The sequence below is a fragment of the Opisthocomus hoazin genome, chromosome 27 (genome assembly GCF_030867145.1).
Source record: "Opisthocomus hoazin isolate bOpiHoa1 chromosome 27, bOpiHoa1.hap1, whole genome shotgun sequence".
Taxonomy (NCBI): domain Eukaryota; kingdom Metazoa; phylum Chordata; class Aves; order Opisthocomiformes; family Opisthocomidae; genus Opisthocomus; species Opisthocomus hoazin.
The window spans coordinates 5894796-5915074 of record NC_134440.1 but is presented as its reverse complement, the minus strand read 5'-3'; the positions used below and the strand labels follow the sequence as shown (position 1 = coordinate 5915074).

Here is a 20279-nt window from a genome sequence, read left to right as displayed (position 1 = left end):
TGATTAAAACAGGGTAGAGCAAAGGATCACTAAAAACATGACTTTGCTCTCCTGTTTCCTGTGCTTTACCTTCCACAAAACTCTATGAATTGCTCTGTTACGAGGAACGGATAAAAATCTCCAGGCACCAAATACTTTCGCTATTTGTATTTGTTCTCATAACTTCACTCATCATGAGACCAACAGTACGGACGTTGCCTGTGACCTGCATGGACCTGGGACATACCCCTCATTCCCCTGTGATGGTATCATTGTACAAACAGCTATATATCCGTATGCAAATGATTGCTGTTCTCAAGCTGCTCATGAGCGACCTTATACACTGCCCATACGGTACAGTAATATGTTTTCCACATATGTCAGATGTTTTGTGACACATTTCACGCATATATTTAAAATAGATTTCATAGCATATAAAAATGCACAGGCAATGGAAGGAAATGGCCTGCATCTGCAATGTTTACATAATGCATTTCAAAATTGCATGAAATGCGTCCAAATGGATTGTATTCTTCATCTATCTAAAATATTGATGGCATATGAAATGTGTGTGTAATGGATTCACTGATGAGCATGTATTACATGCCTTATTTTGATGCCTGAGTAACAAAGGAAAAGAAATTGTTGCAGCTCTGCCTCCACAGTGTAGCTACAGAGACAATTCTCCATCCTCCCTGTGTTGGTCGAGATGGTATTTGGTGCATGTGCATGTTGCTTTCTGTTCCAGCCTGGCTCCCTCGAAACTGCCCCGGCTGGGCCTTTATGCAATGAAACCAAGCTCCAAGGCATTTGAGACATGCCACACTGCTAAGATACAACCTTGCCGCAATCAGCTGCACTATTGTCTCACAGGTAGCAATACCAGCAATAACAATTCGGTTTCAGTGGGACAAATTTCAGGATGTGAGGGCCAGCCAAATTCCCTGAGTCACAGGCGAGTTTGCATAGCCCATACTGCAGCACGGGGGATTATCTGAACTGCTATCATACCCAACCTAGCTAGATTAGGGGTGGTTTGCATACATTTACACATGTGGCAACCCCACCTCCGCTGCTGCATAGACAGGTGAAAGCTCATTTCATACCATTCCAGCAAAACAACTTAGTTTTGCTCGGATCTGTCACAAAAGCAGCTGACCCAGAATCGACAATAATCAGAAATTCATATTAATTTGAACATTACAGGCTCTGAAACGCTGTTCCACCAGCTCTGGGATGTCTCACAATCTGCTCTGAGTACAGAGAGGATCAAACCACCAGGCTGGGTCTCTACCGATGCTGGAAATGGCCAGTTGCTCTGCAAACCACCAAAAAATAGCAGAAACACCTGTCCCAGGAGAAAAAGGCACCACACAATGCGAGCCAAAGCTCAGGATGCTCAGAAACGTGGCAAGCATGAGTGTGTGGCCACCAAACTGCCACATTAGAGCCCTAAGAAGCTCCAAACACTGGGAATGCCTTGGGAGAGGTCGTATCTCTGACAGTGTATTTGTCTGGGATAGTAATTCCTACTTGCTTTTCGGACTCTTCAATCTAGAAAACAATTCAGAACAGCCCTTTTGGTGCTGGTCAAACTCCCCCACTGATCTCCTCCTGCCATGTCCTATTTTTCAAGCTATTTTTTCCCCCCTCTGGTATTTTTCAGTGGCCTAAATGTTACCCCATCTAGGGCGACAGCCACCCATCAGAAGGTGGCCTCTCGCTGAGCATGCAGATGAGCACCTTTCAATGACTTTGGCATCAACCAAAGGAAGCCCCGCGTGAAGCAGACACGAATTTCGGCAGTGAATCTGACTCCCTCCTATTGTACCACGATTGTGTTTGCTCCAGTGGGCACATAAGGTGCCTGGGCCCGTCTCCTCCAGCCTGTACTTCTGCCAGCTGCTCATACTCGGTGTGGGACAAATCCGGCTTGTGAAACGCTCTTCGTGGCAGGTCCAGCCGGCTGGCGGGTTTGGCACGACACAGACCGTTACATCACTTGGCCAAACCTGACCTCTGTCTGTAGAGTACAAGAGAAAGGTAGCGTCATCCGACGGCTGCTCAATAATCAGGCAAAATGAATGGATAGGTGTCAATTCAGCCTGCAGTGGACCAGTAGCTACATTATAATGCCAACCTCACCTTTGGTGTTAATGAGGCCCCTTCATTAACAGCCTTGAGCAGAGGGGTCAGGAACTGAATAGAGACAGACTCCTTTCTCACCCAGAAAGCTGGTCCTTCTCATTCAGAATTGAAGCACGTTGGCGGGGCAGTTTGAGGACGCTTGTGCTTCCCATGCTGCATCTGCAAGGGACATGACGTATTTGTGACTATTCATCTGGCTCTTTTCACCAGCACTAAATACACAGAAAGAATAAAATAAATTCTCATTGTGTTCCCACTTGCTAAGAAAATTTTCCCTCTTCCTTCTGGTTTGGAGGGTTATTGTACATTAAAAGCCTTCTGCATTTTTCAGTAGCTATAGTATGCTATAATTTAGATTTTCCTCAGGCACAAAAGAACTTAGTTAAGCTAAACTGTATTACAGTGTGGGGATTTTTTCTACTAAGTCCTTCATTAATAAGGGAACTAAAGAATTTCCAAGCTGTCTGTAATTTTTCCCAGATGCAGCTACTAGTTGCTAGGAGTATCTTTTTGGCAATCAGAGCTTTTGGCTATTAACAATCTGGACTTTTGCTATACTACTGTGGTGTTAAATATGTGCTGTGAATACTATAGTGTGGATTGTGAATTGGAGAAGGAGGGGAAGGCAGAGAACAGGCAAAGCAAAATCATTTTTAGAAGAATAAATATTGCTAGGATTAACAGCTGATTCGAACGAACATGCTTCCTTGCAGGGATCCCAGTGCTGATTAGCAAAACCAGGAGCCCTGCTACATCAGAACAAGCATCGCTGCAGAACTAACTCCTCTCACTCACAGCTGCTCTCTCTGTCTCTGCCTGCTCTGCTTTCTCTGTGGCAGCCAACATGGACAAGCCCTGCAGTGAGCCTGTGCCATGAACTAAAGACAGCGAGGGTCACAGACAGCAATACACAAACCAAAGCGACACTCAGCTCCCCTCGGTGCCACCAGAGAAACCGAATCCTCTCTTGACTTCAGGTTCAGGACGTTTTCTGAGGCTGTGTGTAAGGATATTACACTTGTTAGCAAAGCCATGGTAAGCACTAGGAGAAAGATAACTCCTCCTTATTACCTAAAGTATTACCAGATCTTTGTTTCGACTGCAGGAATGTTCATCTTGAAAACGCCATAGAATATTTGGCCCATTGGGTGTGCCTCACAGAATTAGGCGAAGACCACTATAACCATTTTGCGACTGGTAAGACAAGGCAATGAAGTGACTTACACACATCCAGGAGAGAACTTCGGGGTCTTTCCACTCAGTCATATTGCATACGGACACAAAGTGGAGGCAGTTATTTTCTCAGAGAAACCCTGCTCAAATGCCAGGTTTGTGTCTTAATCTTTAAGTCCACAGGGCTATTACAAGCTCATGATTTTTCTACACTGCTTAAGTGCTGGAGACAGCCTTGCTTGTTGGCTGCCTGGTGTCCAAGCCCCTCAAAGCACAGACCCTCCACAAAACTTGTGGTCTTCAGTAGAAAAAGGGAAGATACAAGCAAATTAGTAATGAGAAAATTGTAATTAATGACAACAAACTTGTTACTCCAGGGGTAGGAAGGGCAAGCCGCAAACATACAGACGCACACATACAAATGGATGATAGGGCCTTACAGCAGATGTGCAGCCAACCGCCGAGCGATGCTCAGCCTTCAGGAAGGTGCTTTTGCTGCAGAATGAGAGATGTCGCTTGGAGGCTGGCAAGTAAGCAATTCAGCCTTCTTGGGTTGCGTGGCAATCGGGATTGTCTGAGGGGGCTGCCAGGGGTAGGGGGGACTGTGTGTGTTTGGGGGGTCAATGTTGTGTTCCTCTGGAGAGGGGCAGCCGAGGAGGAGGAAGGAGAGGTGCCTCGAGGAGCAGTTCTGATGGCTGTTGCCTGCTCCCCAGACAGAGCCTCAGAAAAGCCGGGGTGGGCTCTGTCGCAGTCCCGCGCCTGCCAACCAGTCCTCTCCCGGGAGGTGTCTGTGGACGCCGGAGCGTGGGCTGTGCTGCCCCAGCTCACCCACGATGTGACCCTCCCCACCGAAGCACTATGATTCATCTCTTCCCAAACACCCTGGTCGCTGCCTCCTTTGCTCACGCTCCCCGAGAACAGCCAGGTTTGGCCTGTGCAGCAGACACGCTGTGTACAGGCAGGACAGAGAAAGGACGTGTTGTACCTTCCCAGGACTGTAGATTGGCCTGTGCTGGGGGAAACACCCCAGAAACCTTTCCCATCTCTGGGTTTACCTGGCCACGGCAGGGACAAGTGTAGTGCAAAGTCTTTTTTCTACTTTATTTCCCACCATCCCCAACTCTCAGAGGACAGAAGCAGTCTTTGGCACAGTCCGCTGCCGCGGGCCAAGCCAGATCAAACACACACCTTTCAGTCCAAGACAAGGATCTTTCAAGCAAGACTCTGCAAAGAAAAATAAAAAGCCCAAACAAAAATTAGGGAGAGCTGTGGCGATTCATTTGCATATTTGAATATGCAAATCAGATCTGTTTTTTATCCATTGGCACTGGCTCTACTGTAGATGGCAGCAACACAGCAGAGCTCTGCCAGCACACAGTGCCACGAAGAAAGACGCTAATTGGATTTGCAGACGCTGATTGCAAAACCCAGAAGTTGCTGGAATAGACGTGAGGAAGCGGGAGCTCAGCCCACGGCTGCCATGGGTGCGAAGGCGCTCAGCTGACAGCTCGTTAGCTTGAGATGTCCCTGCAAAATTAGAAGTTTGGAGGAGCCTGGACAGCTGCTGGCTACACCTTCCCCAGCACTACGCAGCACCTGAAACTCCCAACACGCTGCCATAGAGCCTGGCAAATTTTCTACTCTTGGCAGTGGGTTGCGGATTTTTTTTTTTTTTTTGGAGCTTAAAAAGAAAATCGGGGGTAAGCTTGATCAATCATTGGGCTGGAAACTGCGCAGAGCTGGGAACTGCTAGCGGAGCAAAGGCTGGTCACGGGAATTTTTCTCCTTGAGTACTTTCACACTTGAATGTAAGGAGCTACCCCAGCACATTTTAAATGAATCCACTCTACTTGTCCCAGCACAGAGCCCTGGGGTGCTGGCTTGGAGCAGGCATCAATATAATGATGTGCTCGCTCTGAACAGGGCACCCCGACGTCTTCGGTATAGTTTAATGGCCATGTACGGGACTGCCCACCTGAGCTGCTGCGGAGGCTGAGGCGCCTGACTTGGGGTTTCCCATCCCTGACTTGGACATGTCTAAGGTCTTGCTCGGATCCCACCCCAGGCTGCAGAGCCCAGACCAGCAGAAGTAAATATGGCTGTGCTGCACTGGGAGGGCACTCCAGGTCCTGCACTGGGATGGCATGAAAACAACCATTAACACCGGGCTGGGCAAAAATAAAGTCACAGAAAAATTGTCATTGATGGGAATTAAAATAAAAAGCAAATTCTAATGATGTTTCAGAGAAAGTAACAGACAATTTTTCAGGAAAAGGAAAAGTTCAGGGTCTTGTGTGTGTAAGCAACGTCTTTTTGCACAAGGAGGAAATTCAACAGAGCGAGAGGAGAGTCAAACTTGGGAAAGACGGAGATGTTTCCAGGAAAGATTGAGGCCTGGGAGCATGTAACCACCAAGGGACTGTGATGAGGCTGTGAGTGAATAGCCAGGACTGGGAGTTAGAAAATAAAAGATTTGGACCTTAGAATCACATGCATGGGAATAATGTCCACAATTAAAGATATCAATGAGCACTCCCAAAGAGGCCCTGTCTCCAGGGAGAAGAAAAGAGACTGTCCGAGGAGATGTCTCTTGGGACTGCATCAGACAGAAACATGGAAAATTAAAACCGGGGCACTTAAAAGAATCCAAATCAGGCTCTTTTTTGTTGTTGTTGTTAACTGAAGCGATTAAGCGTTTTGCTTTACTAATATCCTCTATCAGGTTGATGAGGTAAACCGGCTCTTTAGAGGGATTTGGGAACCGATTAATCCCCGCCTGTGGCTATCGGCTGGCGACACACACGGCGTTACGGGCTAATACGCGTTCTGCTGCTGCCTGGCAGGGATCAACAAACTATTTCAGACAAGAAAGCTGCACGAAAAGAAAAATTCTGCCTCGCACCTAGGAGCAAACTCGCTCAAAACAGTCGCAAACCGCCCTTGCAGCGGGAGCCCCGCGTTCATTGAGGGCTCACAAAACTGAGCGCAGCAACTTGTCGTTTGGAGCTCTAAGAAAAGGTAAACAAAACCCGCTTTTCAGATGCAAATGTCCCGCTCGGAGTCAGCGGCGGCGCTGAGGAAGCGGCCTGGGCAGGGCGGGCGGCTCCGCAGGCGGCCTCCGCCGCAGCTCCTCGCCCAGCCGGGACGCTGACCCCGCGCTCCTCGCCCAGCTGAGCCCGCGGCTGATGGCCGCCGCTCCACTGAAGGAATCCCTCGCTCCATTTGCATTGCAAACAACCCCCGCCACGGACCAGAAAACGAGATATTGCTTCCCCCGCCGCGAACGGCCCTCTCGCCCCCGCCGTCTCCGTCGCGGCAGGGCGGGCGGGGGCCGGGCCGGAGAGCGGCGGAGGGGGCTGAGGGGGGGCAAAGGCGGGAACTGAGAGGAGCTGCGGGAGAGCGGGGGGAACGGGAGGACAGGGGAGATGGGAGAAACTGAGAGGGAGGTGAGGGAGCCCGAGAGGGGAATGGGAGAAAGGCAAAGAAAATGTGGGAGACTGAAGGGAAAATGTGGGAGAAACGGAAAGAAAATAGGGAAACTGAGGGGGAAATGTGGGAGAAACGGAAAGAAAATAGGGAAACTGAGGGGGAAATGTGGGACATTAAGGGGAAAATGAGAGAAACAGAAAGAAAAGAGGAAGACTGAAGGGAAAATATGGGAGACTGCGGGGAAAACGTGGGAGACTGCGGGGAAAACAAGAGAAAATTGAAAGAAAAGAGGGAGACGGGAAAGTGTGATAGACTGACGGAAAAACGAGAGAAACTGAAAGAAAATGAGGGAGAGCGAGGAGAAAATGTGGGAGACTGAGGGGGAAAGAAACTGAGGAAAAACGAGGGATACTGAGGAAAAAATGAGGGGGGCCGAGGGGAAAATGTGAGAAATTGAAAGAAAAGAGGGAGACTGGGGAAAAAAATGAGAGACATTGAAAGAAAATAAGGGATGCTGAGGGGAAAATGTGGGAGACCGAGGGGAGGATTGAAACTGAAAGAGGAGGGAGACAGAGAAGTGTGGGAGAATGAGAGAAAAATGAGCGAAATGGAAAGAAAATGAGGGAGACGGAGGGGGAAATGTGGGAGACCAAGGGGAAAATTGAAACCGAGAGAAAATGAGGGCAACCAAGGGAAAAATGAGATAAACTGAGGAAAAAGTGAGGAAGGCCAAGAGGGAAATGAGGGAGACTGAAGGAAAAATGAGACAAAATGTGGGAGACTGAGGGAAAAATGAGAGAAACTGAGAAAAAATGAGGGAGACCAGGGGCAGCTGAGAGGAAACGAGGGAGAGCAAGGGAAAAATGAAGGAGACTGAGGGAGAACAAGGGAGAATGAAGGAGAGTGAGGGAAAACGAGGGAGGAGAGAATGAGAGAAACTGAGGAGAAACAAGGGATAAAGAGAGAAAAGGGAAAGGGGGAGGCATCGAGGGAAGATGAAGGACAGCGAGAGGAAAAATGAGACCGAGGGAAAATGACGGGGGAGAGATGGAGGAAAAATGAGGAGGAAGGAGAGAGGCTGAGGGAGAACAAGGAGAACCGAGGCCGAGCAGTGCCGCCCGCTTCCCCCCCAGCCCAGGCTCAGCCCTGCCCAGCCATTCCGGACCGCCGCGTCCGCTGTACTGGGAGCTGTGGTTTCCCTCATTCCCAGCTCATTTGTGTAGGAAATTAATAAACGGGTGAGATTCGCTGCCGCTAGCGGCGGGGAAGCGCGGGCCCCAGGGAGGGAAAAGGGGCGGGTTGGAGCGGCCGGGGCGCACAGCCAGGCCTCAGCGCTCGGTCCCGGTGCCCGCCGTGCTGCGTTGTTCCCAGAGGACAGGGACAGGCCCGGGAACGAGCCGCGGGCCCCAGCCCGGCCACGCCGCAGCGCCGCGCCCGCCGCGGGAGCAGAGGGAGGCGGCGAGGCCCCGCTCCCTCCCACTCCCCGCTTGACCCAGGGCAGGCCCCGCCCCTATCCCCGCCCCCTCGGCAGCCCGCCCGCCGCCGATTGGGCGCGGCAGCTGCCCATCAAATGGAGGCGGGGGAGGCCGGCGGAGCCCGGGCGGAAGCCCCGCCTCCAGGCGTGAGGCGGCGCAGCTATTGGCAGCGGGCGGGTGCCTCTCTAGTGGCGTCGGTTTCCGGTTCCGCGGGGCGGGCGCCGGGGGGGTGGCGGGGCTGCTGCCTGTGAGTGACACACAATGAGGCGAGCGGCGGCGGCGGGGCCGTGAGGGGCCGCGACTGAGGAGGCGGCGGCGGCGGCCGAGACGGCGGGGAGGGGGGGTGGGGGGGGACGGAGAGCGGCTCCGCTCGTAGAGGGGGGGGAAGAGACGCCCCCCCCGCCGACCGGTCAACGAAACCGCCGCGGCGGGAGCGAGCGAGCGAGCGGGGCCCGCGGCGCTGCGCCCAGCCATGGACAATCAGGTGAGGGGGGCGGCGGCGCCCGCCCCGCCGCGGGGGTGGGGCCCCTCTGCGCCGCCCCTTTCCCCCGCGCGGGGGGCACGCGTGGGGAGGGGCCGGGGCCCCCCTACACCGGTGGGGGGGGCGGGCTGATCCCCCGCTGCTGCTGGGGGGCATCGCCCCCCTTCGGGAGGCAACACCGCCTCCCCGCACCCCGTTTTCTCCTGGGGGGGGGGTGGGGGGTTGCTCAGCCCTCACCCTTATGGGCGGCCGCGCTGCAGCCTCGCCCGCGGCGGGGGGTGGCAGCAGCAGCGTTTCCCGCAAATTCCTGCCCGGGCTTATTTACGGGGAGGGGTGGTGCCGGCGCCGCTACCCCCGGCAGCCGCCGTGCGAAGGGTTAATGCCACCGGGAGAGCGGTTCCCGCTCCGGGGAAGCCGCCCGTTGGCGGCCGGGTGGCCGCCGTGCTGCGGTAGGCGGGGATGGATGCTGGAAGTTTACCTGAGGTGATGGGGAGCGGGGTGGCTCGGGCCTTTTGTGTGCGGGTGCATGGGGGGTGGTTACAGGTTACCTAGAGCCGGAGGTTCAGGAGGTGAGCCCCGCTATCCTTTGAATAATCAGCCAAAGGAGGGCGAATGGAAATTGCTTATGGCTTTCGGGCAATTAGCACATCAAACAAAAAACCAGAGCAGCCTTCAGAATGTTTATTGAGAAGTTGAAAAGCAGACTCCTTTGTATTATTACAAATTGTTTGAATGGGATCCTGATTTCCCTTTGTTGAGAGACACGCTTGGAAAAACCCCCTCCATTTTCAGTGGATGTTTGTTATGTTAAGAGATCTTATTTTCAAATGTGTTTCAACTTCTGGCTTAATTCATAGCGATTGTTAATTGGACCGATATGTGAGGAGTATAGCAAGTACAACTTTCACTCTCAGTTAAACAGATCTCTTTTATGTTTAATTTTGTTCTCCTGCACATAGTCCCATCTGTTTCTCAGCTAAAATTTCTCAGCCGTTTCAACTAGAAAGACAGATTTTGTAGACTGACAGTCATTTGCACCTCTCTGGAGAGGGGTAGTAATTGGCAACAGTAGCACTATTTAAAGGGTAATTACGGAATCGATAACGTGAAGCTGCCGAACAGACTGGATCAGTTGATGTGAACGCTTGTGTGAACACTGTGGGAAGTATCCCGGATAAAGCAGGCCTGCAAGCACCCTCCTCTGCGAGCTCAGGATTTAGGCAGACAGCCTCCACATAATGCTCTTCCGCTGTAGGAGAGATTGCTGTGCTTTGAGTGAAACACACCTTGCCTTTTTTCTTATCCCTTAATACAACGTGAAAGAACAGCCAGCCATGTACCTTCATTTTTAGTGCAGGAGGGAAATGGAGCCAGTGTAGATAAGCCGTAAACCGCAGAGCGGGATAAAATGGCCTGCCAAGAGAACTTCCAGAGAAAGGTAACCTAAAGAAATGTTGTAGTAAACCAGGTGAAACAGTTAATTAGATGAGTTTGTCCCTGAGTCTTAGCATTGATGTGTTGGATGGCAGCTGAAGGTGTTTTACTATAAAGATAATTGCTTGAATGAGTGTGTTAAGGCTTATAGTTGAAATTAGAACTGGACTGCAATTTGGGAGGTCAGGCTTTGATGCCTGGTACTCTGTAGACTTCCTGTGTGATCTTTTTACAAAGAAAAGAATACTGAGATTGAGCGACTTATGCTTTCTCAGAAAGTATTAACCGTGCTCTGAAAATCACGTTCCCATGAAATGTCAGGTTGGATACGCAAAATATTTTTTGAACGTTAAGCATAGTCATACTTCTTGTTGGAGGTCCTCAGTGGGAAAATGAGGATAATACTTTTCCTAAACATCTGTCTGGATCTCGGGAAGCGCTCTCTTTCTGCGTTCATTGTCTGGCATCATGCCCTCAGTTTGGATCTGTGTCCACCTGTGATACAGGTAACAACAAATAATGTTGCCTCTCCCAATGGTAATTGAGAACTGCCAGAAAGAACAAGACGCTTATTTTCACAATTTAGGTGAAGAAAGGGCTAGAAACTGCCCCTTTTTTAATAAGCTTCCAGTTGCTGAAGCTGGATTTTGTGGGGTTTAGTTTGAGATCGCTGTGCAGCTGGTCTCGTTTGTATAATGTGTATGCCCCAAATCAGTGAGTAGTCTGATACCTTAGGTGCTATTCCCTGTCTTTGCAAATCTTACCCTAAGATTTGTTTGCTTTAACTTGTGTCTGAATCACATTTGCTTTTCCTCTGTTACATCTGTTTAATTTGCTTTCTTCCAACTGTGAAGTCTGCAGTAATATGTGGACCTCCACGATTAATCTATTTTTTAAGATATTTAATGGAATTTTTGTACTTTGAGACATTGAATGCACCTTCTCTGTTAGCCTGTGATTGGAGTAGGTTTCGGGAGTGCAAACCAGAATTGGGTTATTTTAGTGCTGGATATTGTGCAGGCATGCTACGTTAGACTTGGTCTTTGAAAGTGTGATAATAAAATATATTTACAAGAACACAAGGAGCGTCATAGCTGTATTGTAATGGATTACGTATTCCAGAGAATATCATAAAGCGCCAATTCATGATCCAATTTTTCCTGGTTTAAGATTAGTTTTCTGTCAGTGCTGTGAATTCTGTAAGCTGTGAACATCGAGTTCTGTCTCTGACACTTTCTAGAAATAAAGATTCCTCAATTAGGACTTTGCCGACAATTTAGTTGAAAAGTGAGGCAGATAAACCTATCCCTCTTCTAAAGCTGTTTTCTCTGCAGTGCTAATATTAGGAAGAAAATAGGTATGAAATGGTGCTAGGAGCTATTTTTATGATAGCCTTTCTGTTGACAACACTGTGGTTTTCAGAATTAGACTAATCTCTCTGTGGAAGCTGTTGTATTCCTCCCCTGCGGTGATCTAGCGTCTTCTGTCTGTGGGGCTCAGCATTATGCGTAACATGTAAGCTGTTTCATTTTGCTTATAGTCTTACCTCTATCCTAAAACAGTGCACGGTTCAAGTAAAATTGGAGCTGGGGCACCGAGCCCAACTGCGGAAAAAGCCCACCACCGAAGGGTTTACTCATGATTGGATGGTGTTTGTCCGTGGCCCGGAGCAGTGTGACATCCAGCATTTTGTGGAAAGGGTGGTCTTTCGGCTACATGAGAGCTTCCCAAAACCCAAGCGAGGTGAGTGTATTCTTGAAGACACATTATTAAGTGTTCTCTGTGTGAAAGAGCATATTGCAAGTCAAGGTTGTCTTGGACTGTCACTTTTCTGTAAAATATTTTCTTAAAGAGGAGCAAAATGTACATTGTGTGTGCTTCTGCTTTGACCGTTACCGTCTTTATTTGAGGAAGGTCAGGGAGAGTGGGACCTTTCTTCTGATGAAAGGGCTGGAGGTGAGAAGCTTTCTCCTCTTATTTAAGCATTAGTATACGCAGGATCTCAAGACACTTAGTGACAGCAGAAGGTAATTCATGTTACAAAATGGTAAAGATGGGTTTGGTTTGTTAATATTCACCAACATAAACTGGAAGCATGTGGCTAGTGAGAGATGCTCAGATGCTGGGCTTGTGTATGTACTGGGGTATGTACACTTCTGCGTTGGTCATTAAGTAGCAGTCAGGACTCTTGCAGTTTGTAGTCTCGCGTGCCAGTTCAGGTAGTATTTAAGCCAGCAGAAATCAGTGGTGCCAAAGGGGTAGTGGTATCTTCCAGTGGCTGTGTGTTCCAGCTGCTTGTATGTGTGCAAGCACTGTGCAGTCAGCAAGGCTGGGGAGAGTACACAAATCATAGTGTTATTTTCTACTGGATCTGTTCATTGCTCTTTCTGACTGTGCAGCAACATGAAGCTTGTTCTTGGCACGGGGCAGCAGGAACGCATGGTTGAGGTGGAGGAGGAGGAATTGCCCTTTTCGGCAGCAGCAAAGACTTAGATCTGCTTGAGATTGTGTAACTGCAACTGCGGTGTTATTGTTATGTAGTGTTAGAAGGAATGCTGGCTGCATAAGAGTGTTGCTGTAAATTAGTTCGTAATGTGCATTCTTTGAAATATTTCTTTGAAGACTGCTGGTCGGGCAGGATGTCCTAGGACTACCTACTATATTGGTTATTTGTGAGAGCTCACAGTGGAAGGTAACTCAAAGGTGTTCAGCTCAGAGAGATGTGAATCTAGTCTGTATGCTAATAATACCTCCTTCAAATTGATGTACTAAAACTGATGTATGATAAGCAAGTGCAATACTGAGCTGAAAACTAATTTATAGAATAAAAGTTACAATCTGCTGTGCTACAGTTCTTGTCATCTGGTGTAATTACTTTATTACAAACAACTGTGTGGGTATAGTACATGGTCTTTGCTCAGCTGGTTGCCGTATCGTCTGCCTTGAAAGAGGCAGGTTTTTTCGATTTCTAGGTTATGCATGCTTTCTTAAGCTTGCTCGTAATGCCAGCTTGCTTTTGACCAAAGTGTGTCTGGGTTGTACACAAATGATACGGCAGATGCGTACTATTTCTAGATTTGTTTGAAGGATTTCTTCAGATGGTTTGCTCTGACTTGGAGCAAAATCTACCAGTGAAGGTAGGCTCGTGCTGCTAGCAGATTGCTTGTATAGTAATTTTAATTTGTTAGAATAGAGCGGCAAAGGAACAAAGGCTGCTTGGCAGATAGTCTTAAGATTCCTGCTGCCATATTGGCACTGTTCTTTGGTTTTGGGCTTTTTCCCCTAAATGATAAGGTTCTTGTATGAAATTGAAGTTAAACCAAGTCTGGAGATTTTGATTATTTTTAGATATGCTCTTTTTTCACAGTTGAATTTTGAGTACTGCTTTCTAGCGCCTTAATGATGGTAGAAGTGCTTAGAGCTGGGGATAATATGTCTACCTTAAAGGAAAATAATTTGGTTGCTTTTTAGGTTTAAGGTACTGTTTCCTAATCATACTAATTACTTGGAATTCTTTAGAGAAAGTAAAAGAGATTTGCACTGAATTCCTCTAATTACTTAATTGACTTTATTTACATATATTGTAATGCATAAATTATATGCAAGTGCATCCGGTTCCTGAGAGGGAGAATATCTGTGTCGGTCTCATGTTTCTTCTGGCAGCAGTTACGTGTAGCTGTGTCATGGCCAAATAAAGGATCCCAGAATCCTTGAAGTCGACTATCGCTATACTGGAATGCAGCGGTAGGTGATTCAGTAGCATCAAGATACAGGAGGAACTGAAGCAGGAAGCACATAGATTAATTTCTTAGGAGCGATTAGGGTTTGTAATCGATGTTTCTGCAGGGAGCAGCACTGTGACCTTAGCGGCACGCTGTTTAACCTTTCTCCATTTCCTTGTCTGTGAAATAAATCGCAGTGCTTACCTGCCCTTCAGGTTTGTTGCGAGGTCTGGGTGAAGCAGCTTGTAGTATGGCTGTTACGTAAGTGTGACGACGGAGCATTGCAGGAGAGCATTTCAAGGGAAAAAAATCCGCTCGCATGGTATAGTGGTTTGATTGATAAATATGGCATCAAAGTAAATTTTACCTTTCCATACTGTTCAAATTTCCACCTTTTGGCCCTTCACCTTTTTTTACAGGGCGACTGTAACTGGCAGTTTGCATGGTTGTGAAACAGCAGAGAAATGTAATTGTATCTCACTGCAAAAGGGGTGGCAGAATCTGATGGAGATTCTGACATTGTGTTTTATGTTTCCTTTCCATGGGAGGAGCTAAGAACAGATTTTCGTGTTCTTAACTAAGCCCATGACCACCATCTTACTTCGGGTTTCTTCACAAAGGTCAGTGTTTTAAATGTGTTCTGAGTTGTTGGAGGCCCATTTCTCTTCTAGCAACTCCTTTTTGGCTCAGACTGTTGCATTATATTCAAAGTTAATAATTGTCTGTTCTCTTTGCAGTGTGCAAGGAGCCCCCTTACAAAGTGGAGGAGTCTGGCTACGCAGGCTTCATTATGCCCATTGAAGTGTACTTCAAAAATAAGGTAGAATCTGATTTCTGGTCTTCTAATTGTTTTGAGCTGTGCCAGAGCCTGAAACTGCCTGACAGAAAGACTCTAAATTATGTGACTGTTTTATGTGTGTGTTTTTTATTAGTCTAATAAATAGAATTTAACTGGGAGTTGGAAGCTCCTGCCAGACTTCAAAAGAAAGCTTTTGACAGAAATGGAATTGTATAGAAAGGTGATATCAGGACAGTGCGATGGTCCTAGAGATTCTTAACGGAGATTGTACCACCTATAACAAGCTTCTCTAGCACAGAAAATATTAAAGCAGTTTAAAATACTTTGTGCAAATAGGGGAGTAAATAAACATAAAACACTGATGTTATAAATACTTGCAAATATTGTGTTGACTAGCAATATATTAAAAAATAATTTTTAAAATTTGCAATCTTATTAAATTAACTGTACAGGTATAAAATTTATGTAGGCCCAACATTTGCATATATAGGGCAGGTATTTACAGCTGTGTTAAATATTGTTGCTCTGATTCAGTGCTCTTCCAAAAAGAAAACACTGACTCTTTTAAATCTTAAGATGCATTGCCAACAAGTATATGCAAGTTAAAATTTGGGATTTATTGCTTGTTTTGAGTCTTACCACAGAGGTCACATGCTACATGACTGAAGGAGGTTATGAAAATAGAGATTTGGGCACTTGAGTTCCTGTTAACTCAGTTTCAGTTGAATTGTTTTGTTAAACATGAACACTGAATCTTTCTGGTTTTGATTACTACTTAAATTAAAAAAAAAAGTTCTGCCTGTTATCCCTGAGAGGGAACCTAGGTAAACTAGAATTTGACCACTAAGCCACATCCCTGTAATGTATACTCTCACCCCCACCCCCTCGACCGTCCAAGCACAAGCCGTTACCCCAGGTCTTGTTGACAGCAGACCACATGTAACAACCTGATTCTATTCAGCTTCCTAGCATCCTCTCCATTGTACTTGCTGCAAACATATCTGTCTGCCATTTCCTTCTCGCCCCAGTCTAGCACCGTATACTCTCCTGACGGTGTCATTTGTGAATAATTAACGTTTTAGTTTGTTTTTTTGGCCTACCGCATTGCTCTTACCCCACTTTAGGAGTCTGAGTAATAAGCCAAATAATGAGACTGAACCACAAGAAGACTTGTCTTTAAACCTGGGAGCTTTTTTCCCACAACTTTATTTTGGGTGGGTAGGGTAAGCCTAAAGGATGTGAAGAGAAATGGCAGTTAGAGGGTAGGGGATGAAAGTTGTTGATAGAAGCAGCTCTTTTGGCAAACACTGAAAACTACAACTTGAACGGAAAAAAACCAAAACACTCAAAAGCTTAAAAGTAGTTTGACTTCTGGTGGCTTTTCTGAGGTTTTGGATGGAAATCAGGAAACTCTTCGTCTGCACTGTATATTGGTTTAATTCAGGTTCAAAATCTACATTTACATTCCTGACTAAAAAATACGAACTTCTCCATGCTGATTTCTTGTAAGGGGAATCTCAAATGACACTGATGGGTGAACTATGTTTTTTTCCTACTCTTTTCTTTTATTTTTCCTCCCTTTCTTCACCTGGTCTTTCTTCACACTTGCCTTTTCCCTGCAGGTCTCCAATATGGCTTTGTCATTCACAAGTCCTCAGATCTTTCTCATTTGTACATCTCCTGTATTTTTTTGTAGGTGCAGTTGTTTGCAATGGCTGTTGTGTGCATTCGTGTGCTTTCTTTCTCCCTCTCTCTGATATTTGTATGCTCCTCACAGAATATGGAACTGGCAGCTTTTCTGAATATAACTGGATTTCACACCCACTGGGGTCATCACTTCTCGTTGTTTCTATAAACATGTAACTGCATAGCTGCCCTTTCTACCATTAGGGATAGGATGGCTTTTATAAATAAGGGAAATAGGTGGTCTCTGTTCTTAGTGGGAACAATGGCAGTAGCAGTTAATTTCGGAGAAGGCGGTTTGTTTTTCAGAAACATGAAAAATAAGTAGGAGAACAGGCTTATTTGCAGACCTGTTTTCTGTCCCGTCCCACTCAGTGGGTGAGGGGGAGGTGAGCTTTTCAATTTTCTGTGTGGTACCCAGGAGCCACGACAGTGACCAAGAGGCTTGACTAAAAACAAAGCTTTACTTGGAATTCAGCGAGGTTACAAAAGATGGTAGCTTTGTGACTTCATAACATTACTTTTAATGCAGTGGGGTTAGAATGGATATTGACTTGGCAAACTTACAACCTATTACAAAATACAGCAGATTGACAAACTTACAACAACGTTACCCTTATGTGCCTGTGAAGCCAGAGAGGAAAGCAAGAGAAGAAATAAAAGATATCACCGCCCTTGGATCCAGCTGCAGTCTCTGCTGGTGGTGGGCGCGCGCCGGGGGCTTGCCCGTTCTCCTTTTACACCCTTCGGGTACCTGTTCTCATAGCTTCCCCAAAGTTCTCAAAATGAGTTGGTGGGTGTGTGGAGGGGTCTTGGTGGTCTTGCAACCCCCCCCTGCAAGGCTGGTTGCTGCCTTGTGCAAGCGCTTAACTTCCTTACCTGTGTGCCATCTCGAAAGGAGAGAGGTGGGTTTCACAAGCCGGCACCCTGCCTCTGCAGAGTTCCACACTCCCATACCGAGATGAGGAAGTTCCCAAAGCACAGTGCCTGATTTAGGAGTTTGCTTAATTTGCGCATCTTTGTATTGGTTTCTGAAGACGGACGTTTGTGGCAATTGCTCACTCTGGCCTGGGGCTGTATGTTTTCAAAACTACAACTCTTCAAAGTATTCATCCTTGCCCTGTTTTTCAGATTCATGCTTTGTGGAGATGTTCTTTTCCACTTGTAAGCTGATTGACGAATTGGCTAATTAAGGAGTTTCAGACAGCACCTCCCATTACTAAACTGGGGCAAGTGGTGGTTGAGGGAAAATATGATAGCTTCCATCTTCCAACACATCATTTGAACAGAGACATGTTCCCAGGTTCAACCATGAACTTGAAATACGTGAGCTGTACTGAAGTTGTTTGAAATTTGCTTTTACTGCTTAAAAGTAATTTTTCCATCTGTATGTCAGCAAATGTTATACTCTCTGCACATTTATAAGTCAAGCATGGTACTCAGAATTGCTAGAAGCTCAGTAGCTGCCTGACAGTGTGAAGAATTTGGCTCCTCTGACCACAATTGCCTAGTTGATAATGCCATCTTGAAATACTAAGAGCTATGATTATTTTCAGTAAGTGGAGTTGAAGGAAATGTAAGAGGTGAATACTTCTGCAAAGGTAGAAGTGCGAAGACAAAAGATAAGCAAAAACTGGGATACAGTAGAAAGTAAAATGATTTGGAAAGAGGAGGATGAATGGCAAATCCTTTAGAATACAGCCTTTTTTCTCCTGTGTTAAAGGATGTGACGTGAAAGCACCAAATAAATAAGTCTTTACTACTTTGAGACCATATGTTCACTCTGATCTCTGTAAACCTGTTGACACTGGTAGGGATCAGCTGTTGTATGTGGAGCATATATTGTTCTGAATTTGCCTGAATTGATTACAGCATTTGGGACTCATCCTTGAATAACTCTTTTCAAGTAGATGTTGTGGATTGATTCTGGGGTTGGATAGAAAACGCTGTTTTGTAGGTGGCTGGGCAGGAGGAGTTGTGTGGGTCTTTCTGGCCATATGCTCCCTAGATTCTAGCACATTTTTGTTGATGTGTGTCCTCTCAGTTGAAGCAAGAGTTGCAAATGCTTTGGGATTTGTTTATCAATGCATGTTTAGCTTTGTGAAGGTGAGAAGAAAAAGGATTTAAAGAGGGAGTGAACTAATCTGTGGAGGTTGATCTTTGCCATGGTTGGCTGAAATTTTTTTTTCCACAGTTTAAGCCTCCTTTCTTAGCTGTTCCCTTTCTCTGTTCGAATTTATTACTAGGATGGTAAACAGTGGTTGTCAGAGCCAGTGTACTCTTTGCTTTGGCTGAAGAAACATGGGCCTGTTCACTGCTAAGGAACAGCTTTACTAGGAATGGTTTAAGAATGGTTTTAATGAACTTCCTCGGGGATTTTTTTTTTAGGCAACTTTGCATAAAACTGCCCATTAACTCTTTGTGTTGGAGTACTCTCTGTTATTGTCTGTTTGGAGTAGGAGAGTCGGTGCTCTTGGCCCACTGAAGCTTTTGCTGCCTGTCAGTCAGGGAAGTGTCAGCAAGGTATTAAAAGAGGTGCAAGAGCCCGTTCTTATCCTCTATGAGAATAGTTACACCTTGCTGGTGTGTGAATTACAGCACAGAAAAAGGACAAACAGTTCCTAAATAAATAGGTGCTTTCTCAGTCTTGTCAGTTGAATTACAGAATATATGTTTTGAATTATCACTGTGAACCTGGACAGTTTGTATATCTGAGCTTTCTAGAGAGTTGCAGTGGTCTGCGCAGTCTCTTTTGATATTGGTGGCCTGCTAAAAGCCGTTTCCTCTGTAACTGAACCTGAAAAACAAATGGCAGGGTCTCAGCAGGTTGGATGCTAAAGCTTTGTGAAAGCACTGTTGGCTAATGGTAGTGGATCGTTTGGGATTGTTGGACTGAAAATGTTAGTATGCTATTTTTGTTTTTAAATCCTTTGTGTTCCTTCCTGTAATGAGGGCTGCTGTTAATGGCTTCTGGTGCTTGAATCAATACAAACTGGGTACAATAAATGCATTGCTGTTTTTCTGCTGCTCTTCCTCTTCCCTCTCCCCCCACTCGATTTCAACAGTCTTGAGACTTTTTTCGTGGCCTCATTGTTGTCTCCAAATGCATCTCTTACAGTGGCAGAAGTTGTAATCTGGAGGATGTGATACAGGTATGACATTGGTATTCATCCCCTGTTACATTTTTTGCATCCTAATCAAATTAGATCAGTCCCTCCCGCCCCCAAAAGCTAAAGGTCTAGTGTACTTTCATGCTATTCCGATGTAAGGCAGATGATATTAATGCAACATGGATAAGATGTTGTATTAAAGTGTCTTTAAAGATACTACCTCCCAGCTTCAGGGCTAGAGATAAAAGGCTTCCAGTATTTACATAATGGATATGCGGAACTTTGACTTTTTCTATTAGTGAAAAGGGAGATAAGCGAAGAAAGCAGAGAAATCCCTTTCATTTTTCTAGTTAGGTTCAAAATAAAAACATGCATATTTTACCCCTTCTGCAATATTTATAGGTGTGATACATAGCTGGAGAAGGGAAAAATTATTTGTGTTTGAGTAAGAACTCGGTGGAGACAGTGTACGTGGATTGCACATATGGCTGGGTAGGTGAAACTGGAGATCAGCTAGAACTGAGTGGGGACTGTGCCGTCAGAAAGGTATTGGCTTGGGAAATGCTCCTCAGGAGGGTTGCTGAGGAGCGTATGTTTGTGTGAGACATTTGATTTTTACTTAACAATTGCTGCATTATTGGGGCAGAGTCTGCACAGGTTTGAGGAGAGGAAGAGTAGATTTTATCCTGTTAGTCAGTGTTGTTGAAAGTTGCGAAAGGGGGAGTAACACTTGTCATTTTGTCTAGGCTTTAAGTGGAAGCATTTGTTGCTCACAAATGTTCTGTATCATCTCACTTACCGAACCTGCAGCACTTTCTTTTGTGCTGCTGATGTGTGGTGAATCTT

General features: G+C 46.3%; 1 protein-coding gene across 1 annotated transcript in view; it reads left to right on the top strand.

The window, feature by feature from the left end:
* Positions 1-8564: 8564 nt before the first annotated feature.
* MLLT1 (MLLT1 super elongation complex subunit) overlaps positions 8565-20279 on the top strand; it is a 32138-nt gene continuing 20423 nt past the window's right edge. The window contains exons 1-3 of the mRNA XM_075444027.1: positions 8565-8688; positions 11682-11862; positions 14579-14661. Coding sequence (XP_075300142.1) covers positions 8677-8688; positions 11682-11862; positions 14579-14661 — 276 coding nt within the window. The 5' untranslated portion in view covers positions 8565-8676. The remainder of the gene's footprint in view (positions 8689-11681; positions 11863-14578; positions 14662-20279) is intronic.